Genomic DNA, 25,199 nt, shown 5'->3' with positions numbered 1-25,199 from the left:
GTTGATTAGAAATGCAGCCGGCAGGGGAAAATAACAAGCTTTTCTTATACGACCAAACTGAATGATTAGATAAGATGGGTTGATGGTGCATGGTAATAAAACTCATGTCCTGCATTTTTCCTGCTCCCATGTTCGATTTGATTGGCTAGCACCTAAGTTATAGCTACAATTCCAGTGAACCCTGAAAAGTTTGACATGAGCAACACTTCCAAGCAAACGCAACTCAACTTAACATTCAGTTCAGCAACGCGTGATGACACTCCACTCAAAGTCAATGGACAGCAACACCGTTGAAGCCACTTGTGCGTGGGGTCAGGTCTGTTTGCAAAGAGGCCGATGGCGCTTCTACACAGAACACTTTTTTTCCAAAGTTATTTACACTCAAATTTCTTCATCCAGTTCAAATTAGGAAAATATCCAGGTATGCATGCTGGAGCTGTATAGACATTGGTATCCTCCTGGACATGTGCACAAAGCAGAAAACTAAGTGGCTCATTCTCTGGCAACATGGCTGATCTCAAGAATGATAACTAAATTATTAGTTGAGTACACATAAATCTCAGTGCATTTCAAAGTTTTACATCCACTCTGACTGAACAATGAGCCGCACTAATTCAGCTGCAGCTGTGTTTCACAGACTATCATAACAACGCATGTGGATGGTCCCAATTTGAAAAGTTGAATTCATCTGATAGCTTTGCCCTCAAAACGTTATGTGAGTGAACTTATGTAACATCTGCAAACAGCAAAAGTTAGCGTCATTTCTGTAGCCTCACACTTGCATCTAGCTTCTGTTGAAACTGATTTCACATGAAGTGACTCAGTCTGAATGTGATGATGTGTTTTACATAACATCTGACAGGAACATTAAAGAAAGCAGGGGATTCAAACACTGTACAGTTGAGGATTTCTGTGATGCTCAGGATGCCGTCTCTGAAGCAAATACAGTAGTCAACGTTTGAAGAGGATTAAGACATCTCAAAGTTGTCTGTAGACAAAAACCGATAATGTTCAAAATTCTTGCATAGCATGTACCGGTAAAAGTGTGTTTGTGATCCACATCAGATGTTCACTTCTACAAATTACAACTTTTTTTTTCATACAGAATCCTGATTTCAGGATTTTCAGGATTTTGAACTTCAAATGTAACGTTTTTTTTCCTTTATCGATCAGATAGAATTCCTGTCCTACTAAATCAGTGTTTTCCAATCCTGGTCTTCAGGGCCCACTGTCCTGCATGTTTTAGATGTTTCCCTGCTTCAGCACACCGTGATACAAGTAGCTGTGTCATCAACAGAGTTGTGTAGAGCTTGATGACAAGCTAATGAGGTCCATTAATTAGAATCACGTGTGTTGATGCAGGAAAACATCTAAAACATGGAGGACAGTGTGCCCCGAGGACCAGTGTTGGGAAACACTGCTCTAAATGAATGATTGTAAAAGACTTCCATATGTACAGTACAGGTTGGATTACAAATAGTGTTTTTTCCCCGTATACATTAGTGCTCCTCCACAACAGAGATCTGATAACACCGTCCAAAACAACAGTTGACACCTATGGAGATTACTTCATTTAAATACAGACAAGCACAATTAAATTATCATGGATTTATTGCTTATAACTCTAGTTGTAAATTAAGCTCCCAAATACAGGACTGTCTCAGAAAATTAGAATATTGTGATTTTCTGTAATGCAATTACAAAAACAAAAATGTCATACATTCTGGATTCATTACAAATCAACTGAAATATTGCAAGCCTTTTATTATTTTAATATTGCTGATCATGGCTTACAGCTTAAGAAAACTCAAATATCCTATCTCAAAAAATATTCTGGGAATCTTAATCTTAAACTGTAAACCATAATCAGCAATATTAAAATAATAAAAGGCTTGCAATATTTCAGTTGATTTGTAATGAATCCAGAATGTATGACATTTTAGTTTTTTTTAATTGCATTACAGAAAATAAAGAACTTTATCACAATATTCTAATTTTCTGAGACAGTCCTGTATATTAGAATCTGTCATGCATGTCTTGTTAGAAACAGGGAGGACATGTCCAGTCGTAGTCAGAATTATTCTGTGTTCTTATGCAGTTTAGCCAGTAATTCTGTATATTAAAGGATAAAAGTCACCGACTCGGCACACAGAGAGTAAGTCCGTTACAGAAAGTCTCAGTTGGTTTTTGCATACGATCATGAGCGGAGCATGATACACAATAAAATGATTCATAACCAACATCTTAGACGGTAACCATGGAAACAGTGTACCCAAACAACAACAGAAGTCTAGTGGCATTTAAGTGTTGGCCTATGAACAGTAATTGCTATACAGTAAGAACCGCAGAGATACGTTTTCACGTCGGTAAAGTAATCAGGTCAGTTTAGTAAACTGCCAGTGTTCCTTTTCATTTCCTCTCCTTATTTGGACTCAAACAGCCACTGTGTTCCTGTAAAATGCCCATACCTTTGAAAGAGAACTACATCATCTCTCTGAGCATCGCGTCATGGAAAGTATGAAAGAGCAACCGTTTTCAACGGAAAGTCAAAGGAGCTAAAAAGAAACCCCCATTGTTATTTTCATGTTTCCAATGAGAGAAATTTTCCCACTGAAATCCCAGAGAGGCAAAAGTTACTCATACACACCAATGACACCTTTTTTACAGTTGGCCCATTGTAGCCAACCTCGCTCCAACCCAAATCCCTCTGGCTGAATGAGCACATTCCACACAGGACACGGTTGCAGTGTGGGCTCCCACTCCTCCAATATACTGAGGACTTGTAGGTACGAGCTCTTTCAGGCAGATCTACGGCCGGCTCGTGTGCCAGTTTACAGTCATAAAACACTTAAAGAGGCATGAAGGGATGTTTATTCCGGCAATAAAAGTCTCGAGTATAATCCGAAGAAAGAACCGTGGGTCAAACTTTCAAACATAGAAGGCACTGATGATTCTGACCATGGATAAAAATGCAATTTGTATACACATGCCGGAGGATTTCAAGGCTAACAAGAGTGGAATACACAGCGGTAAATTGTTGTCACTTGGTTAAACTGTACAGAAGAAACTAATCAAACCAGACTCCTACTGGGCCTTATAATGATTAATCTTGGCTAAACATGCAATCCTTTCAGAGCAATTCAACCAACGGTAAATGGAAAGTGAAGGTTCCTTGAGCCAGAAATACGTTTTTTTTTTCTTCTTCTTCTTTTTAGTGTTTGTGAGGGGAAGCGAGGGTAAAGCGTGAAAACTAATGATTAAGCTCTGTTCTCAGCTGAAGTTGCAGCACGTCAGACTTTGATGATGCAAAAGAAGTCTGTACATTTACCTGCAGTTTAGTCGATTTATGAGTGCACCTTGAGGTCATGTAATCAAACTCCTTTCTTTGACTAATATTCAGGACTGTCTCAGAAAATTAGAATATTGGGATAAAGTTCTTTATTTTCTGTAATGCAATTAAAAAAACAAAAATGTCATACCTTCTGGATTCATTACAAATTAACTGAAATATTGCAAGCCTTTTATTAATTTAATATTGCTGATTATGGTTTACAGTTTAAGATTAAGATTCCCAGAATATTCTACTTTTTTGAGATAGGATATTTGAGTTTTCATAAGCTGTAAGCCATGGTCAGCAATATTAAAATTATAAAAGGCTTGCAATATTTCAGTTGATTTGTAATGAATCCAGAATGTATGACATTTTTGCATTACAGAAAATAAAGGACTTTATCACAATATTCAAATTTTCTGAGACAGTCCTGTACATCAACACAAAGAGAATGAATTTACTAACCACAGTATGTCAGACTCGTAGGTGGCAATCTTGTCTTTCATTTGTTTACCATGTGGCTTTTCCAGAGGAACTTTTATACCACGCACCAAAACAACAGATAATCTTCAGTTTAGCTGGATTCAGATGTCTGTGGAGAGCATGTATGGGCCAGTTTCAGTCCACTTCAATGTTTGCATGCAGGGATTAGCTCGACTTCAACCACATTATCTAGCTGGGTTGGTTTAGTTTGATTTCAGTTAGACTAATATGTTAACATGCCTAAAATATTATTTCTAACGTCATTTAATTGCACTTACTGACTTTCTGAGATACATTAAACCATACATACAGATAGATTATGAGGAATGGGAAGCCAGATTAAAATATTAAGCATTAAGCATTTATTCAAATAATTCAGTGGTAGATGAGCATGCTTCTCCCCAAAGTATGCAGGAGTTCATATACTTTTGCCAGGACCCTTTTAATGACAAATGACTATAGAAAGACGCCTTTGGCATCACTTTTGATGAAGACATATTTAAAAGTTTTTTCAAAAGAGATCTTAATAAATAATAAATCTAAATAAATGTATTAAGCTGAGATATAGTGCCCCATGTCTTTACAGCTCTGTTCAGAGCAGCCTGTTTTAGTTACTTCGCTCCAGTCCACCCTTCGCTTCTGCAGGTTTGACCTCTTTTGAAATCAGTTCTACAAACTTACGTGATGGATTTTAGGGGTATACCAAATACAGGTAAAGATGGGGAGGCGGTATAATTCTGCTCTGATCTGTGTCTCTGACGTCACAGCCCCCTGTGAATCTGAATGGCTTGCTACATGTTCAGACTGTGGTGTCCACAAAGTGGTTGTGTTATGTCTGTTTGCTTTGTTGGTTTTTTATTAGTCGTGTCAAACACCTAAAGACCCAATATGTCCCCTTAGAAAAAGTGGTGTAATTTTAAAATCGCCTGATTGCTGTTGTGAAGCAGCTCATTTTAGAATTAAACTTAACATATTATGGTCATGGACATTGCTTGACTAAATGAAATTTGAATGAATTTTCATTGGCTAATCTTCGGCACAGTTCAGATTAGTACAGATCAAACAGGACCTATCGGTTATTAATGCACCTCATACCCCAGGGACGTCTAACAATCTTTAAAATGAATGAACAATACAATCAATACTTTACCAAGGACTACCAGAAAGAGAGAATCATGACCAATAGCAGTTAAGTTACTTGTGGTAGGTGGCTGATTTAAACTGTCTGAAGGAATAGCATTTTCACTGTATCTTGTACAGTAGATCTTAGTGGACCACATTTTCTAAGCACAACTCTTAAACCTAATTAGGAAGGTTTAACATTTTTGACTTGTTTGACAGTGGATATTAGCCCAGCACAGTAGGGCTGAGAATGGGTTGCCAGCTGTCTTGCAGATCAATAAAAATCTGTAAATACTGTCTCTTTTTTGTTTTCTTTACTATTTCTTTCAAAAGTCCTGTGTAGCACTTTTATTCTGGCCTTGTTGGGTTGTGGGAAATGCACAAAAACAATACAGTGTAACTTTAATAGTTTCTCGGTTAGTCCATGGGAGGCAGTGGAAGAGGTCTATGTGAGAACACTGCTCTTGTCACGCTGTGTGCAGCACTATGCTGCCTGTCTTTGGTCTGTCTGGCGCCGTGTAAATGACCGAAGGGGCACAGAAGTGATGCAGGTTTATTAAATGTTAGTGTCAAGACAATCAGTTTCATTATCCATCCATATAAATGGGAACAACCTGGACAGGACATCCTGATCTGCAGCTCCACCCTCTGACCACCTCAGTGTCTGCTGTCCACACCTGTTTATAGTCGTCTCTGTCGTTCACCAACTAACCATGTATCAGTAATATGCACATAGATCTCTTAGTTCTCCTGCTTAGAGATTATTAATACTAATATATATTTTCTTTCGTACCTCCGACAACATATTTCTGCCTCTCTTTTCTCTATTCTTCATCCTCTCTCCCTTTTCCTGCTCTACCGGGCTGGCCCCCCCTTAGGGTCCCCCCTTATGATCCAGGTCCTGCTCAAGGTTTCTTCCCTCCTAAAGGAGAGTTTTTACCTGCCATTGTTTATATAATAAATGCTCAGGGCCATGTTCTGGGCCTCTGGAAAGCCCACAGACAACTTGTGTTGTAATAGATGCTATTAGGGCTGTGCGATTAATCGATTTTAAATCTAAATCGGATCTATTAATCAAGACGATGTTAAAAAAAGGAAAATCGATTTTCCTTATTTGCAGCTGGCTGCATTACAGACGGAGCTCGTCTAGTCATCTTTGTTTGGTCAAGAAAATTGTAAATGTTGTCACTTTACTAAACTCAAGGAGGATTTACAGTATCTTTCAATTGCACTTCATTCCCAATAGGGATATTTGTTTGCTATTTTTCTTTAAAAATAAAGATAAAATATTTGAAACAATTTATTCCATTGTCTTTTATAGTTTTACCAAAAAAATCGAAATCGAAATCGAAAATCGGGTTTTCAGAGAAAAAAGATCGGGATTTTATTTTTGTCCAAAATCCCCCAGCCCTAGATGCTATATAAGTAAAATCGAATTGAATGAAAGAAAAACAGCATGCACACTCGTAGCCACTCCTGTAGACAATTTAGGATCATAAATCAGCCCCACACTCCAGCTTCTGCACTGTAGAAAAAAGCTGGAGTATTTTTGAGAGGAGTGCCCATGCCGATGTTTCTCTTGACTTCTGCAGATGTTTATAACATGTCTGCAGAGAGGTACCTGTTCCTTCTACACATGGAGTCGATCAGATGAACTCGTCTCATACAATGAGGATGACACGCTATAATCTATTGGGAAATGACTAAAAAATCAAAGCTGCAAAGCATCAATAAAAAACTGTTTAGAGTAATGTTCCTACATACCCACTAGCCTTTTACTTTAACTTTTTTATTCTGCCTCCTTCAATACATTCAAGTCAGTTAAACTTCAATTTAATTGATATGTATTGTGCTAATATGCAACCAAAGTCATCTAAGCACTTTACACACGAAGGTAAACAAGTTCAATGTAATGCGCTTAAAAGCAATCCAAGTCAGTTCAATTATAATCCTGTTATATTCCAATTAAATCTAATTTGTTGTGATCCATTTATAATGTCCATAATGAATCACTCCTGCCTGACTGCGCAGGGACTGAACACTGAAATTATCAAGTCCAATATGGATGTATTTCATAAAAGAGTTGACTGAATGAAACAATTATGAAATCGTAGTTTGAACCAACAAAGCATGGCACATCACTTCAGCTGTTTTGGGCTCAAATGATTCGCTCAAGGGTACGTTGGGAAGTAAATAACTCACCCAGAATTTCCAAGTTGTTATTCCTAAATTGATCACATGGTTTTCAAGTCACAAGGAAGCCTGTCTAACTAACAAGACTTTGGCAGAACCGCAAGGTCATGAGCTTTGTTGTCTACTTCAGGCAACAAAAATGTTTCTATCGCGGATCAAATGAACCTGTATGGCAGCACAATTTCTTTATGCATTATTTTAATCAGCCATTGTCAGAAAAAGTAAAAAAGACTCCCAGAATTTGTCTTCAAGGCTCAGTGCTATCCCGACCCCCGTTCCATAGCACCATTAAGCTAAATGTTCTTCCACTGTTTTTAGTTATTGTCTTTAAACGCCTGCTGTTATATTGTTCTCTGATCCCCTGAATAAAATGTCAATAAAGCTACTTCAATAAAGTGAACCACTTAATTTCCCATCTTGGTGCCGTGTTTGATTTGTCTGCCACCTACAGCTACGACACTGCACACACTAAAAAGAGGTTAGAGAGGATTAAAGAGGAAGGCGGGTCTAATGGCAAACAAACAAACTGTCACTCTCCTGCAGAGCTGCACAAAGACAAGCACAGCAGGCAGTCGCCGAATGAAGCTCACAGCAGCACACGCAGGTGTGAAAATGGACATGGGAATGGTGGGGTTGTTTCTTGCAATGGCTGTGACGGATTAAAGTCTAGACTTTGGTTTTCCTCTATTTTAAAACATACATTTGTGGAAAAATGTCAACTTAGTGCCGAATATAACTGATTTTCAAGGGGAACTCCGCTGATTTAAATGGCACAAATTACAAATAGTTGGGGTGGGCTTTGAAAGGTACAAGCATTTCTAAGACAGGAAGTGTCTACTAGAACTATAAAAAGCTCTACAGTTTCATAATAAGCAGTATATATATGGGATGATCCATTCAATGACTAGAAATGTTGGAATATTTCTATGCTACAGCAAAACTTAGAAATTATAGTATGAACCACTGCCATTCATGACGCCCCCCCCCATCATCATTCTTCTACACATCTGAGGACAGATTCAACCTCTCCTGGTTGGCAAATCTAATCAAAGCAGCTCATATGTCTCTGCTTGTGGACATTTCAGGAACAATGCAACTATGTAATTTAATAATAATGTAATTTCTGCATATTACTTTAGTTATAAACAGTACATATATGATGAACAACAGAAATTAATTTCCTCAACATTCCTCTATAGACATCTTTCAGCTTGAGGAAAGGAATCATTTCACCCTTTCAGTGAAGCGTCTGCCAGGTCAGTCAGTGTCTCATTTTAATCACTTGTGATTTATTTTCTTCAGACAGATATGCAAAGAAAGAAGAGCAGCAGCAGCAAAAGTCTTACCCTCCATTACCCGCTGGGCAGTAGCCAGGCAGCACAGCAGGGCGAGGTGCAGGGCAGGAGACCACCTGAGAGGAAACATCAGGCACACAGATAGAATTGGTGAAGTTCTAGGCAAGAAGATAAAAAGACTGAAAACTGGTCATAACATCTAATCAAACACAGTTTTTAGTGTAACTTTAGCATTTCTGTATTAACAGCTCCATGCATTGGAGAATACTTTTAGAAGATATCAAATGTTTGCTTAAATCAATTTAAACTGGCCCAGTCTTCTACTTATGTTAAACAAACAAACAAAACAAAAAAAACATTGAGGTATCACAAATAAGTGCTTCTTACCCTTGAAACATTTTAGTGATTTTTTAATTAAAAATCCAGCTTTGAAAGGGAACTGTGTTTGATGAAACTCTGGTAAAGTCCGTGGTCCCTCTGTCCTCCCTCAGTTTGCAGACGTGAAGCCACACTGCCCCTCTCTCTCTCTCTCTCTCTCTCTCTCTCTCTCTCTCTCTCTCTCTCTCTCTCTCTCTCTCTCTCTCTCCCTCTCTCTCTCTCTCTGTCTCTCTGTCTCTCTGTCAGCACAAAGGCTCTCTCAGTTCTGAGCCGAGCGACTCCCTGGGCCCTCCGAGTTGGGAAATTTGACTCCCTTGAAGGAAAAAAATAAATCCCCCCTTTACTGACCGAGTAGACCTTCTTTCCTAAGCTGTTGCTAGGCATAATCTTTTCATTTATTATGAAAATCAGGCTTATTTTAGGACTTACAATGAAAAGATTTTAAGATGAGATGTCAAAGCTGGAAGACAACTTCATCTGCATCGACAGTTTCACCCACCAGGGAAGTGTGGACTCAAATTCAGGGGGCAGGAAGATGTAGAAACAAAAAATGAACCCGTCTTGAATTGACTAAACCAAGAGTGCTGCTGTGGCACGGCACCCAAAAAAACACAAGGTAGAAAACTGAATTACGGCAACATCCACATTAGTGGTTTTTCACCTTTCAAAGACGATATTGAACCACATCTACATTAGCATCATGTTCATAAGATCTCCATCCACACTACACCGTCATATACAGATATCACGTGACCATGCTCACTGGGTGCAGCGGGGGTTAATTACAGAAATTAGTTGCATAAAGTGTAATACCAAAGAATACAAAGTAAGCTGCATTTGCTGTTCCATCTCCATGTCATTGTTACGGCATGTTTTTTACCGTATGTACTGCATACTGATCCAGCAAAGCCTCTTTTTTTCTTTACTCTTAAAACCAAAGTGTTGATCAAAAGTATGTCATGACTTTGTCTTGTTATAATTCAAAATGGCATAATGTTTGAGTAAGGACATAAGCAATGTGCATGCAGTTATGTGACAGTGGCAAAATCCTGAATGCATGAAAAAGGAGTTTTGAATGTTGATTGATCAGATCTGATTAATGGATCTAATTCCTGAGTTCATTCCCAGGTATATACTTTCTCTTTGTGAAGTTGGTGTGTTCTTCATGTGTCTGCTTCCTCCCACTGATGGAGTGGCAATCCAGAGTGCTCAGATACGCTCTAGACATATAAAACATTTTATGCAACCATTATAGGAATGGAAGGGATATACGATGTTTGCGTATAGTTGTTTTAAGGAGATAGAATTCTAAACATCCTCTTTTGACACAACTTCAGTTATTATCGCTAAAGTCAACACAAAAGAAAGGTGCAGGGGTCAGGAAGGTCAGTGGGAATCTGTGAAACAATGCATGTTGGGATGTTCACACCCCACTATTAGCTGATGCTGGAATGAAAATAGCCCAAGGAGAAAGAAAAATGCTCCCTTCCCTTTTGCTCCTTTCTTCATACATCTCCATTATCTTCCTAAGTCGCTCATGTTTTTTCTCTCTTTTGTCCTTTTGATCTAGCCCTCCCTCCCATTAAGTGAATCATTTAGCCAGAATGCCTGTCATATATATACTGTATATATATATATATATATATATATATATATATATATATATATATATATATATATATATATATATATATATATATAGTATAATACACAATATGTTTGTAGGAGTGAAGAAGTATATAAGATGGATGGATGGACGAATGGAACCTTTTTTTGTTTTCCCATTTACTATACTGTATATTCCACTGGGCTTAACTTGTTAGAACTGTTAGTGTGCTGAGTTTTTTCTTCAAATGTGATTCTGTTGATTACTCCATCTTCCTCACAAGTACTTTTTTGGGTGTTCGTACTAGAATCTTCTTTTTTTTTTTTTTTTTTTACACATGTCAAGTTGTAAACGTAGGTAAGGCAAATGTATTTGTCTAGCACATTTAAGCAACAAGGCCATTCAACGTGCTTTACATAATGAAAACACGAAAAGTTAAGAAGAAAATGATTCAGTTACAGTGTAAAAGAAGTGTAAAAGAAAAGTTAGATTTAAACTAGAGTTACAGTGTCGTACTAAAATTAACATTGTTTAAAGTTAATTTTAGAATGGTTTAAATAATTCAGTCAAAGGCAGCTGGAAACAGATGAGTTTTTAATCATGATTTAAAGGAACTGAGGGTTTCAGTATTCCTGCAGTTTTCTGGAAGTTTGTTCCAGATCTGCGGAGCTTAGAAGCTGAATGTGTCATGGGTGTGGTGGATAGGACCCAGATGCAGGAGACCAGTCCAAAACGTGTTTATTTCAACTTAAACAAAAAAAGTGCTGCTTAGCAGGATGCAAAAACCAGAATAACCAACCAAACCTCACCTGACCTAACACATGGAGGAAGGAAACAGTACGGACCAGCAGGGAGCAAGGGGAAGACAAGACCAGATATACACAGAACGTTAGATGAGACAAAGGTGCAGACAATCAGGGCAGATGGGAACAAGTGGAATACAAGACGTAACTGAAACACAAAGACCCAGGTTTCAAAATAAAACCAGAAATTAACAGCAAAACCATGACATAATGCTGCTTCTCCCTGTTTCGCTCTGGAACCAGAAGACCTGAGAGGTCTGGATGGTTGCTATGGCAACAACAAGTCTCTGATGTAATTTGGTCTTAAACCATTCAGTGATTAATAAACTAACATAAGTATTTTAAAGTCTGTTCTCTGAGATAAAGGGAGCCAGTGTAAAAATGAGAGCAATGTGGTCCACTTTCTTAGTTCTAGTGGGAGCATTCTGGATCAGCTGCAGCTGTCTGATTGACTTTTTAGGCAGACCTGTGAAGACACTGTTGCATTAATCAAGTTGACTGAAGATAAACGCATGGATGAATTTTTCTAAATCCTGCTGAGACATTATTCCTTTGAACATGGAGATGTTCTTTGTAATTGTAATTGTTTTAATGTGTCTCTGGAGGTTCAGGTCTGCTTCCATGACTACACACAGATTGCAGGCCTTATCAGTTTGCTGTGGTAACTGCAGCTGTGTGCTGACTCTTCAACGCTATTCTTTTGGTCTAAAAACAACTTTAGTTTAGTACTTTAGTTTTGTTTTTGTTTAGGTGAAGAACATTATAGCACATCCACTCATTGATTCTCACCTGGTGACATTGTAATGTAAAGTTGTGTGTCATCCACATAATTATGGTAGCTTAACTTGTTGTTTCTTATTATCTGAGGCCACATTTACACGTAGACGGGTATTTACAAAAACGGATATTTTCCCCTCTACGTTTTCAAAAATATCCTCGTTTACACGGACCCGCATGAAAACGCTGTTAACGTCATGCCAGCCAATCAGAATCCTGGAAATAATATCAACAAATGACACGTGTAACTTCCAGTTAAGGCTGATTTATGGTTCCTCGTTACACCAACGCAGAGCCTACGGCGTAGGGTACGCAGCGACGCACACCGTACGGCGCGCATCGCCGCGTACCCTAAGCCGTAGGCTCTGCGTTGGTGTAACGCGGGACCATAATTCAGGCTTTACTTCCAAGACGGAACGAGAGTCTGAGAGAATTTAAAACAGGTAAAATAAAAGAAAATATTGACGGTGGCCAAACAAATTGTAAACACAGGTTGCACTCATGACGCTGCTGGTGACGTTTCTGTCGCATAATGTGACGTAAATCTCAGTTTTCCTCCGTTTTCTCTGTTTAGACGCAAACATGAAAACGGAGTTTTTGAAAATCTCCACTTTGGCCGGAGTTTTCAGAAATGATCGTTTTTGGGGGCTTTGACCTCCGTTTTCGTGTAAACGAACGGCCAAAACGCATGAAAACGCCTCCGTTTTTGCCCCGTGTAAACGGGGCCTGAGCTAGCGGAAGCATGTAGATGTTAAATAAGAGCTGTCCCAGGATAGAACCTTGGGGAACTCCACATTTATTTGTTGATGCTATTGACACACAGTAGTCCCTGTCCTTGTGAGTGAGACTTAAGTACTGTACTAGAAAATCTGATCCAATTCTTCAGTCTCTTTAGTAATATACTGTACCATGGTCAACGGGGGTTGCTCAGAGTGAAAAAGGTATTTAACTGTGGAAAAGGTTTTTTCAATAAAATTACTGATGGACATGAGATTTGAGATGGGTCTCTATTTTTGCATGAGCAACTTCTCCAGATTGGTCTTTTCAACAGTGATTGAATCCTGTCTTCAAGATCTGGGGGAAAACACCTGACAAAAGGAATTAGTTTACTATTTGAATCAGATCAGATGCCATATAGGAAAAACTTTCTTGAAGAAAGCTGGCGGTAAAATATCGTGACAACAGGAGGATGAGTTTGGCTGATCCATAATATCCTCCAGGGTTTCATCATAGTTGAAGTCAAGTGACCTGAGATCAGAAATTCATGCCTCAACATTTCTGAAGATGATGTTCTTCTTCCAGCATCTTTACAGCAGGGCCTCCAGGGATACCGTTAACAGCAGCTAAGTGTGACACAGCTTGACATCAGCACCTTCAAATATAAAACAATGGCTCTTTCTCCATTTAACAGGATGGAGCTCTTCCTCTGGATGAGTGCACCTTAAAGCGAGTCTGTCTGTGCAAACATCCAACTCTAATAGGGACCATTTGGTATTCATCTGACACATTAAGACCTGAGAAAATAAGGTTTCGGGGTTTCTCCTGCAGCAGGAGGACATTCAGATAACAGATCTCCAGGAATTATTGTATGGCAGTAATTATTACATGCAGATAAAAAAAAAGAAAAAAATGGGGTGGGGTAATAGATCGATAAAAAGACACTCAGTGGCTTCGACTAAGTATTTCAGCCAATGGAATTTGATTGGAGTAGGTCACCCCATGCCAGGAAGTTCTGCAGTTCCCTGCCCAACCAACATGTGAGAAATATGGTTGGTTGTTGGGACTTTTAGCCTAGATTGTAATCTCAGTAAAGAGTAAGAGGCAGTAGAGTTGTAGCAGAGCTGTATTTCCTGTCGGTAATCGAAGCATCAGACTGGGTAGGTTGCTAGAGTTTTGTTTTGTTTGTGCTGACCCAGCTAACCACTCTCTGGGACAAACAGGAAGTCTTTTATCCAGGGCCAAGTTTCCTGACAGCTTTTTACCACAGCTCCAAGATCGTCTTTGTTCTTTAGTGAGACAACAGACAGTGATGATTTTAGGATTAAATTGATTTTGGGAGAATGAGCCCAGGCCGCTTATGTAAGAGATGACAACAGTCCACTTTTGTCATACGGGTCTAACAAGAAAACACTGTTTTCTAGGTAATTGCCACAATAAAAAACCAGGATACTTTGACAAGTGCTGATGTTGGATGTGTCAATTTAGAGTGAAATCATCATTTTAAAGGAGCAAAATGAAGTTAGAAATTCCACTGGCCATACATTTCTTTTTTTAATCTTTCCTTTCTTTTTATATGTATTTGCATTTGTACATTTGGCACCATTGTTATGGGAGCTTTTTTTAAATTTTAATTGTTTTTACCGGTCTCCACAAACCAGTGGCACGATTTGTCCTGTGGATCCCAACGTACAGTCTTTAATTCCCCGTTCTTAGAACCTTGACAAGGATGACCTGTTGTAAATCTGATGATTTTGACCTGCAAGGCTTGATTTTTCACAGATCCTTATAAATGTTACTCCTTGAAGCATTCCTCATGCTTAAGTTAAACTTTGACAAAAAAAACCCATACAATTTAAATAACCAGTTCATTAAAGGTATCATAATGTACACCTATTACTTGGCTATTGCACATTTCTTCACTAAAAGCATGACAGAACTCTATAACATAGTCGTGATGTCTCTCACACAGAGGTGTCAAAAGTATTCATATTCATTACTCGGGTAGAAGTATAGATACTAGAGTTTAAAAATACTCCTGTAGAAGTTGAAGTATCAACTCAAGTTTTTTACTCAAGTAAAAGTATAAAAGTACTGGTTTCAAAACTACTTAAAGTATAAAAGTAAAAGTAATGTAAGGGGGAAAAAGCCATTAAGGACAAAAGCCATTGAAAATGAATGCATCTTAGTATAATGCAAATATATTAAAGAACCATATATGTGTACTATTGAGCATTAACATGTGTTTCAGAGAGCAGAAGATATGATGACTAGTTGCTTATAAGTATTGTAATGGTGCAAAAAGTCAAACTTCAGAGGCATGTTATCATTTATCCTAACCTTTATTGGAATGTACATCCAAGTTTAGTTGCAGGAATCTGAGGGAACGGATGTAAGAACAAAACTGGACAAGAACATCTGAAACAACCACAACCAAATTCACTCTATCCGGATGGAGCAATTTAACTGGATAGTTTTTTTTAAAGGCCAAAATGAAATAGAGTAACAAGGCTGTTTTTAAAATGTAAGGAGTAAAAAGTACAGATAATTGTGTGAAAATGTAAGGAGTAAAAGTAAAAAGTCGTCTGAAAAATAATTACTCCAGTGAAGTATAGATAACCAAAATTTCTACTTAAGTAAGGTAACAAAGTATTTGTACTTCGTTACTTGACACCTCTGCTTATAAATGTTACTCCTTGAAGCATTCCTCATGTTTAAGTTAAACTTTGACAAAAAAAACCCATAAAATTTAAATAACAATTTCATTAAAGGTATCATAATGTACACCTATTACTTGGCTATTGCACATTTTTTCCCTAAAAGTATGACAGAACTCTATAACATAGTCGTGATGTCTCTCACATGAAGGACAATCTGTGCCATATTTGACACCTAAAGTCTGGTTAATTTGCTGGTAAGAGAGCTTGTTTCAAGCTTAAGCACAGGAAGCCCCTCGGCGTCTGGCACAGTTGGGGAGGCAGTACATGAAGGGGTGTTTGCAGAGTATGCATGATGTGTAAATGTGACAACATTTAACACCATACCAGCTCAAATCTATGACTATTAAGAGTCGGATTCCTGCTATTACTTTAAGTCTGCAAGAACAACACAGCTCAGCTGGTGTGAGCACCTCCCTGGATGTTTAATGGGTTGATGTTTGAGTCCCGGGAACCAGACGACAATCATTCTCTTCTTAATTCATAAGACATTTTCAGGTAATACAAATGTGAGAAATACAACACACAGAAACACTTGGACTATAAAGACCGACAAACTTTGTTATATATTTTTTCTGTTTAATATCACTTAACACATTAATTACAGAAACATTTGTCAGTGCGAAAAAAAGGCAAAATTACAAAAAAAAGGCAACTACACAGTCTAAATTTATGCCGTAAAAAGTACAAGGTAGAAGATGACGTCCTCCTTTATGAAAGAAGCTTTTATATCAAAAATTTTGATCCACTACAAAACTAATGAAATGTTCTATAAACACAAACCACAGGAGGTGTGGTTCATCTGTTTTCACTTCTTCCTTTTTGATCACATTTTGGCACAGTTTACACTATTAATAAGTCTATCGATACCACTTTAGCAGTTATGGTAACACACTAGTTTGAATTTGATGTTATTCTTTCCAATATAAGGCTAAACAGCTCATACAATTGTTCCTTAATCAGAGGTTTTTGAAATACAGTCTGCTGATAAAACCTTTCAAAATTGGCACTGAAATTAAAAATGTGTTTATTTTGTCTGTTTGTCAGTGAAACGAGTCATCAATAGCAGGTACAATAACTAGTCATTTCTCTTTCAGCAAATGTCCAGTGAAGGAATGTTTTGCTTACTTGAAATAACAAGCCTTTCAATAAAACGTTTTTCCAGTGCAGCTACCTGGTTCTTTTCTTGTGGTATGAAGACGCTCGACAGTCAAACCCTTTTTACTCCCAGGAGGTGTACGGAGCTGCAGACGGAGCTCACGGTCCTTCTTTTCTTCTGATTGCCCTTCTGTCAAAGCCGCTCAATGTTCTCCATCTCCCATCAGCCTCTTCCACCCGGATTCCCACTGTCTTACCATGTTTCCTCACAGTTTCTCTTAAATCCCTCGGTTCCTCTTGGTGCTAAGAATAGATAGTAACAACCTCCCGACCTCCTCCACGCACCAACAGGACACGGTCCAGGCCTTCCATGAGAACCTCCAGGAACTCCATGTCTGATTGAATGGTTAAGGGCTCCACGGACTCACCAGCAGCACACACCAAGCATTAGGCCTGTTTAAAAAAAAAATCGATTTTCCGATTCTAAATCGATTCTCATATTAATTCCTAAAAATCGATTCTTATGTCTAAAGATCGATTTTTTATTTTTTTCCCCCCATCATTACATTTTCGCCCTGTGAACTTTAATCCCAGTAGTCGGACACACAGTTTGTCATGACACTTCTGAAAAATGCCAGGTGCTTCATGGCAATATGTGTGCGTGGTGACATAATAAATTAGATAAGCTAAAATGATTTGTTTACTGCATGAACTGTTGCAATTTCTTTCTTTTTTGCACTTTAAATGGATATTGAAAGGCCTGTTTGAGTTATTTATTTCTTAGTTATTTCACAATAATTATTGTGAAATAATTATTTCACTAGTTATTTTACAGTCATATAATTCAGGCAACACCTCAAAAAATATTTTAAATAACACTAAGCCAAATCAATATCGAATCGGATCGAATCGAGATAATTGATTCCGAATCTTAAGAATCGGAATCGAATCGATTCTTGACATTTGAATCGATACCCAGCCCTACCAAGCATAGCACACTGAGGAAAAGGATACAGTTCTCATCACCTTTCTTGCTCTTGGGTGGGCCTGGCATGTTGAGCAAGACCAGCTGTGAATTGCGTGATTTTTTGACCACCACTTCATTCAGCTTCACAGCTGTGTGCATTCTCCGCACATTGGACTGGTTACTGGACAAAACCAAAGACATTATTACGAGAATTATATGGATAACAACATTGTGCCCTCTGTTAGGTCAACCATCATTTAGGCATAATATTTGAAATCAACTGTTCACAAGAGGATTCGGGTGATGCACGCAGAGGCCGAGCCAGGACAATAACAGCAGGACTATGGAGCCAAGTTTTGATCATGAACTTATTTTTTTACAGTTACATTTTTTTTTTCAGTATCAGATCTTTTTTTCAGTTTCACATCTTTTTTTTTTCCAGTTTCACATCTTTTTTTTCAGTTTCACATCTTTTTTTCAGTTTCAGATTTTTGGCCCTGATCTGGCGTGGGGGGCGTGGCATCAACTGAGAGGGGCGTGGCATCATGAGTGACAGCATAACAGAGAAGGCGGGGGACGTTCCTCAGTCCTGTTGCCTTCAGGAAACGTAGGTTGCAGAAGTTATCAGTAGAAGTATGATTCAACACTGTATATACACAATATTCACGTGATTGGCAGTGGAAAAAACGGATACTAGTGACACATTTCGGCCCGCGGCTTGTCCTGGCGGAGCGGACGCCATCGCAAACGATACTGCGATGCGTTCACGGTAGTATGTGGAAGTGGGAAATGTCAAACTTTAAAGTGTGGCTGTTGAACTGTACAGTCTGGCATAGTTTATTGCTTTTATACTGTGACTGGTGCCAAGTACGGTCTAAAACAGCTTTTTAAACAGAAATGTGTCACTAATATCAGTTTTTTCCACTGCCAATCACGTGAATATGGTGTATTGTTGAATCATACTTCTACTGATAACTTCTGCAACCTACGTTTCCTGAAGGCAGCATGACTGAGGAACTGCTGTCACTCATGATGCCACGCCCCTCTCAGTTGATGCCACGCCCCCTATGCCAGATCAGGGCCAAAAGTCTGAAACTGAAAAAAGATGTGAAACTGAAAAAAAAGATGTGAAACTGAAAAAAAAAGATCTGAAACTGAATAAAAGATCTGATACTGAAAAAAAAACTGTAAAAAAAATAAGTTCATGATCAAAACTTGAATTTTCAGGTTCAAATCTTAGTTTTTCAATTACAATTTTATTTTCAAATTAGCAAAACTTTTGGCCTTGATTTGGCTCCATACAGGACAGGCTTTCTTCATGATCTTGCATCCTATGCTCAAGCAAAGTGAGCTGCAGTAGGCTGATTTCAATCTATCAAACATGCAGATTGTTTGTTTTCAAAGGCATGCGCATGCACAAAGAGCTCCTGTACAAGCAACTGCCAAGCAAAAGATAGATTGACTTACAGATTTTCCCACTCGCTGGAGGAAGAAAGTAAACAACACATACAACATTAACATCAAAGTAAGATCTGTATCCTCATATTGTCTCATAATCATGTAAATCGATTGCATGACACTGCATGTACATACTCAAACTATGGTTTTAACATAATAGGGATAACACTTAATTCAGTGGTTTAAATAAAATATTAAAAATAATAATAATACAAATAAAAAAAGCACAAATGACTGAGGTGAGTTTCACCCATCGTGCTTAAGACAATGCCTTCTGAAAATAAGGTGAATTCATATCCATTATGCCAGGGACTGGGATTAAAATCGGGAATGGTTATCCGTCTTTATACCAGCTTCCACTAGAGGTAGTTTTACTTACGGCCTCATATTAAACATGTCCTTGACTGCCATCCCTTCTCTCTGTTTGTTTCTTTCATTCAGCAGCTTATCTTTGGTCCACGTCATGTGGACGCGGTCTGGCGGGGACCCTGCAGCCTTCTCGTTGGTTGCAGAATGAGACGCGGTATTCCGGTCATGAATCAACTGGGCCTAAACAAAGAACCGGTTAGATTAGCTCATGCTTACTGATTGTGCTAACTTGTCATTTAGGCATCAAATGATGCAGATTGATGCTTTCTCAAGTTTCTAGACATGCAATTATGCAGACAAAAAAAGGGCGTGTAAATGTACAGTATGTTAACAGAGTAGTCAGGCAGGAGCGAGTTCATGGAGATGAATGAATGTAGATGTCAAGAAAAGTGCCACAGACAGATGATTCCTTGTTTAGTTTTCAGGATGTGTGACATATACACAGGTGAAGTAAAAATTAGATTTGAACTGAAATAAATGCAAAATGATCAATTTCTGGCTAAACGTAAATATTAAATTAATAAAATTCATTGCTTTTTATTTCAAGCTGGATTATATGAAATGATGACGAAAGAAGCTTGTGACTGTGGTGTGAGCTGTTTCTCTGTTTTCATGTTTTGCTGTATTTTACAAGTGGGCTCAACAATCCTAACCCGATTGTTTTCCAAGCAGACATCTCCACACAATCCGCTCTCTGTCTGATGTTTGCCAGCCGTGAAAAAACATAGTTACAGTGTTTGTTCTCTACGGAAGAGTATTGGGGCCAGGCTGGAGAAAAATAAAAATAATATTTTAGTGGAAGATTTTTTTTTCATTGTGCACTTCGAGAAAAAAAGTCGAAATGTCGGGAATAAAGTTGAAGTACAATTTGGAAAAAATAGTCGAAATGTTGAGAAAAAAGTCGAAATGTTGAGAGAAAAGTTGAAATGTCGAGAATAAAGTTGAAGTACAATTTCGAGAAAAAAGTCGAAATGTTGAGAAAAAAGTCAAAATTTTGTGAATAAAGTTGAAATGTTGAGAAAAAAGGCTAAATTTCGACTTTATTCACGAAATTTTGACTTTATTCTTGAAATTGTATTTCAACATTAATCTCAACATTTCGACTTTTTTTCTCGAAGTGCACAATAAAAAAAATCTTCCCCACTCAAATATTTTTTCTACTCCATGGCCCTAATACTCTTCCGTCGTTCTCTTTTGTGTTAATGGGAAAAATATAAAGTGAAACAGACAAATAATACAAAAAAATGTTTAAAAGTTTTTGTTCTACATGCTTGAGACCCCAATCTGGGGTTCCTTCTCCCTACAGGGGCTGCTGAAGTTGACAGATCCGGCATTAGGTTTTACACCTTTAATGGAATGATTCATATCTGTCAGTGCATGAAACACTGCTGTCATATGTATCTACAAATCCGAGAGAGCAATGGAAATCAGACCATCACAGGATTGATGAAAGGTGACTCAGCAGGCGGTCTGCCATCGGAGCTCAGGCCTGTTGTCGGAGCGCCGAACCATGACAAAAACAAAAAATAAAACCAGCCAGAAGGGATCAGCACAGGTCAGATATCTCCCTCTTGCAGCCGTGGAATCACTGTAAATGCCAGCAATGACAGTGACACTGAGACCAGCACTGCTGTGCATGTCCCACTGCAACAACCACGTAGAGACTGGATGTTAGTTTTAAGTAATGACGCATGCCTTCGTCCATATCAGCAAATATGCAGCTCAAAAGGTGAAAAACTGCAAAAGCAGAGAGGAATAGTGGGTTCGGGGTTCGAAAAGCATGACCCAACATCAAACATGTTGGTATAAATATCTTCAGTTTTTGTTTCTGTTGTCTGTGGATCAGTTTGCAGGACTACAAACTGTAGTTAAACTTTGGGAGCGAATGGTTTGCAGCCATAGCAGGTGGAAAATAACTGCTGCAACTTTCAGTTTCTTGTGCACATATAAAGCTGTTCAGTGAAGACTTTGTCATCCTCTAGTGGCAGCTTTTCATCGTTGAGGGTCCGACTGCAACATATTCAGGAGGGAGACCAGGAGCTAAGCAGGGACTGGTTTTGGAGATCTGACCGAGCTGACTAAGTCCTCCTACTGAGCTCAGCTGCCGTTGGCAGCATTGTGTAAGCATTTCCCAGGGTATGGATGGATTATGATGAAGTATGGAATGACAAATGAGTGGAGCAGCGGATGGTTGCTACAAGGATTCTGGTTGCTACCTCATCCTCTGGTATGCTCTGAGTGTTATGGGGTGAGGCATCAACACCAGACCACTTCCTCCTCTTTATGGAGCCGCGAGATACATCAGTGATGCTTTGAATCTGATCCAATGCAGGATTATGGAAACGAGTTCAAATGTTTTACAAAAAACAAAAAAAACACACACAAAAATAACCAGGGGGACTTTTTTCTTTTTCAGATCGGGAGGGTTGTATGAAACACTGGTTTGTTTGACATTATACTTCACATCATACTTTAAATGTGATATTACATGTAATCTTAAAATCTTAAAAAAATATGTTTTACAGCATTTAGACAGCATAATGTTGCACATTTTAATATTTTTTGGTCTGACGTGTTGTATGTATATATCATACCTCTCTTTCCCTCTCAGTCCGGGACAGCTGCATCTGTTTGAGCATTTGCGATCTCTGCTCCATCACCAGTGTCTTCTCATATGTGAATGCTGAGATATCACTGTCATGCTACATGAACAAGCAGAACATCAGCTTCACAAATATGTGACATTACCAGATCATAAAATGTGGTTCAGTAGTAATATGACACCCACAAATACTGTAGTAAATAGTTCTGACGAGCATAAGATACAAATAAATAAGTGTAAGCAGTCTCACCATCTCCACCACCTCCACCACTGCATCCAGGCGTAGATGGTACAGAAACATCTGGAGGTCTTTCTTCATCTGGATGGAGTTGTCATCCATCTGGGCCACGGTGAAGATCCGCATGTTGCACTTCCTCCAGACCTGAGAAGACCAGCATGAGCATCATCTGCTGGTGGACCAGTACCACATCCTGGAAGTGATCCGTCTAAGGCAGGGGTCGGCAACCCGCGGCTCTAGAGTTGCATGCAGCTCTTTGGCGCCGCCCTAGTGGCACCTGGAGCTTTTTCAAAAATGTTTGACCTTTTTTTTTCCTTTCTTTTTTTCCTTTTTTTCTTCTTTTTTCCTTTTTTTCTCTTTTCTTCTTCTTTTTCCGGTCCTTTTTTTTCTCAACATTTTGACTTTTTTCTCTCAACATTTCGACTTTTTTCTCGACATTTCAACTTTTTTCTCAACATTTCAACTTTTTTCTCAACATTTCGACTTTTTTCTCGAGATTGTACTTCAACATTAATCTCGACATTTTGACTGTTTTTCTCAGCATTTCAACTTTTTTCTCAACATTTCAACTTTTTTCTCAACATTTCGACTTTTTTCTCAACATTTCGACTTTTTTCTAGACATTTCGACTTTTTTCTCAAAGTGCATAATGAAAAAAAAAGTTCTAACTAATATAGATACATGCAGCATGTGTTGCCTTCATTCTAAGGCTTATACAAGACTTTTCATTTTTTGCGGCTCCAGACATATTTGTTTTTTGTGTTTTTGGTCCAACATGGCTCTTTCAACATTTTGGGTTGCCGACCCCTGGTCTAAAGAAATCAGTCATCTCCAAGCCGCACCAAACAGTCAGTGAACACTCCCTGCCACTACACTGTATCTGTCCAAATTGGTTAAAAGGGTTTTGAACACTATGCAATATATAGCACAAGGAAATACATGTTTTTGTAATAAATGCCTAAAATTTAAAACAATTTTCTATTAAATCACCGAAAAGTCACGTTGAACACACACCTTGTGCTGAGTAAGAAGAAAAGGCAGCAACATGAGCAGTCCGCCGTCGTGTACGATCCACCACACATCAATAGTACCCTCCTTTAAACGCTCCTGGTTGTTGGGGAAATGGTCAATGTTCTTTGCAACCAGCAGAGCCTGCTGTGCCGCTGTCGTCTCTCTCACTGTCTCTGGAGGGAAACAGAAAAGAGCAATGTTGGGATGCTTGAGATGTTCCTGCAATAAGCACAACCCATTAGTCAATTTCGGAGATAAAGGTGTTTACGTCTTTACAACTTCTTTGTGTCATTGAAATCTCTTAAATCATGTTAAAATCTAGCACAACAGGACGGTTGCTAGGATACACATTTGATCAGAAAATATTAATATTTTTTACTGACAATATGAATCTATTGTAACAGTTATAGTGAAGAGTTTAGTTTATGAGACATTACTTAAACACATAATTCCTTCATTGCAGGTTACAGAACTCTGACATGGCATCAGAAGGTGGTAGTTACACCTCTTGATGCCTGGGAGTTGTCTGCTGGGATTTATCTGCACTCTGGATGGCACTCTGTAATTTACCTATGAAGTTTCTCCTCGCTAAGGAGCCGCGGGCTTGTTTCCAGCCAGCTGGCCAGGCCATCAGGACGGCGTTGTGTTTCATCCCTCCCAGTCCTGCAGACTGGATTAGTATGGAGAAACCGTCTCGCAGGTTGGATGCCACCACCACGTGAGAGAAACCCTTGGTCCGCTCAGCACTCATAGCTGCTTTCAAGTTCTGCAGGTGTAGAAGAAAGGAGAAAAAAAAACATGTTGAACAGATGACAAATGTTTTACACATGAAATAACTGTTAAAAGTAGGGCTGGGGATCGATTCAAATGTCAAGAATCGATTCGATTCCGATTCTTAAGATTCAGAATCGATTATCATGATTTGATTCGATCCGATTCGATTCCGATATTGATTTGGGTTAGTGTTATTAAAACTGTTTTTTGAGCTGTTGCATGAATTATATGACTGTAGTTATGCAAAATATTACTACTAGTATTATATTGAGATTAAACAGCAAGTATTGGCAGCTAATGATGCTGTAAGGACCAATCAGCTCCCAGAATGCTGATAGAACTGCTTTCAGAAACATCATGTGGGTCAGAATTACCAAACAGATCCAGGGAGGAAACAGAGACGGATGAAATCGGTTTTATTTTTTCCCACATTCCATTTTTATTTGTTCCATTTTCGGTCTATTTAGGTTTTTAATTTTTGAGCATTTGGTTTTTAGCATTTTTTGCAAATGTAACCGCAAGACAGTATATAAAGTAATGAAATATAGACAATTTATGCAATTATAACCTAACACTTTAATGTTTTCATACCTTTAAACATATTTAAAGGCAAAAACATGGCACCAGTTATTCTCGTGTCCAACAAAACATTCCTTTTTTTGCATCCTTCCTGGATGCATTCATACCATGATAGCGCTCAGGGATCAGAGAGGTGATGTGTGTAACCTTACTGTCTAGTCTGTCAGACAGCGGTTAAAACATATTATCACATCATCAGTGTCTTCATGTGTTTACATCCTCACACAATTAACAAAAAGGTGCAAGTGCGGCAGGAAATCCAGCCCAGGGAAAAAAATCCAAATGAAGTGAGACTTGCTGGAGGCAGAATGGAGCCATGACGGAAACAATCACAACAGGCAAAAGTAGAGAGAGTGACAGAAAGGGAAGAAAGACAAGACAAAACATGTACACACTCTCAAATACTCAATGTATAATGAAACTCGGGTGTACAGCAGGGAAAACAGAGGAGGGACAGTATTTCAAAATAAAAGTTAAATAAATATGAAACACATGTAAGAATAATAAAAGAGCACGAGCAAAAACAGAATCAAAGTCAAATAAACGTAACCACAACCAAGACCTTTTGTAAAATACTTACTATTTTCACAACCTGTTTTCAGATGAATACAGCTGACGCTGCTACATTAGGGTAGAAATGTCAGTCTCAGCATGACTTGAAAATGAATGGCCCACATTTAA

General features: G+C 38.5%; 2 protein-coding genes across 7 annotated transcripts in view; both read right to left on the bottom strand.

Moving 5' to 3' along the window:
* Positions 1 to 8,930, bottom strand: part of col15a1b (collagen, type XV, alpha 1b) — a 74,010-nt gene extending 65,080 nt beyond the window's left edge. For all 3 annotated transcript variants that reach the window (XM_061732834.1, XM_061732835.1, XM_061732836.1), the window contains exons 1-2: positions 8,812 to 8,930; positions 8,476 to 8,540 (exon numbers count right to left, since the gene is read on the bottom strand). In XM_061732834.1, coding sequence (XP_061588818.1) covers positions 8,476 to 8,540; positions 8,812 to 8,822 — 76 coding nt within the window. In that variant the 5' untranslated portion in view covers positions 8,823 to 8,930. The remainder of the gene's footprint in view (positions 1 to 8,475; positions 8,541 to 8,811) is intronic.
* Positions 8,931 to 16,013: 7,083 nt separating this feature from the next.
* The window catches only part of LOC133453013 (solute carrier family 12 member 7-like), a 38,310-nt gene continuing 29,124 nt past the window's right edge, over positions 16,014 to 25,199 (bottom strand). The window contains exons 19-27 of one of the 4 annotated variants that reach the window (XM_061732828.1): positions 23,736 to 23,931; positions 23,169 to 23,338; positions 22,167 to 22,298; positions 21,909 to 22,016; positions 21,531 to 21,632; positions 19,325 to 19,494; positions 18,955 to 18,969; positions 17,535 to 17,668; positions 16,014 to 16,915 (exon numbers count right to left, since the gene is read on the bottom strand). In XM_061732828.1, the coding sequence (XP_061588812.1) occupies positions 16,824 to 16,915; positions 17,535 to 17,668; positions 18,955 to 18,969; positions 19,325 to 19,494; positions 21,531 to 21,632; positions 21,909 to 22,016; positions 22,167 to 22,298; positions 23,169 to 23,338; positions 23,736 to 23,931 (1,119 nt within the window). In that variant the 3' untranslated portion in view covers positions 16,014 to 16,823. The remainder of the gene's footprint in view (positions 16,916 to 17,534; positions 17,669 to 18,954; positions 18,970 to 19,324; positions 19,495 to 21,530; positions 21,633 to 21,908; positions 22,017 to 22,166; positions 22,299 to 23,168; positions 23,339 to 23,735; positions 23,932 to 25,199) is intronic. The other 3 variants (XM_061732831.1, XM_061732832.1, XM_061732833.1) reach the window with 3 other exon arrangements.

Source organism: Cololabis saira, chromosome 10 (assembly GCF_033807715.1).
Source record: "Cololabis saira isolate AMF1-May2022 chromosome 10, fColSai1.1, whole genome shotgun sequence".
Lineage (NCBI taxonomy): Eukaryota > Metazoa > Chordata > Actinopteri > Beloniformes > Belonidae > Cololabis > Cololabis saira.
This window is presented reverse-complemented; position numbering and strand designations above follow the sequence as displayed.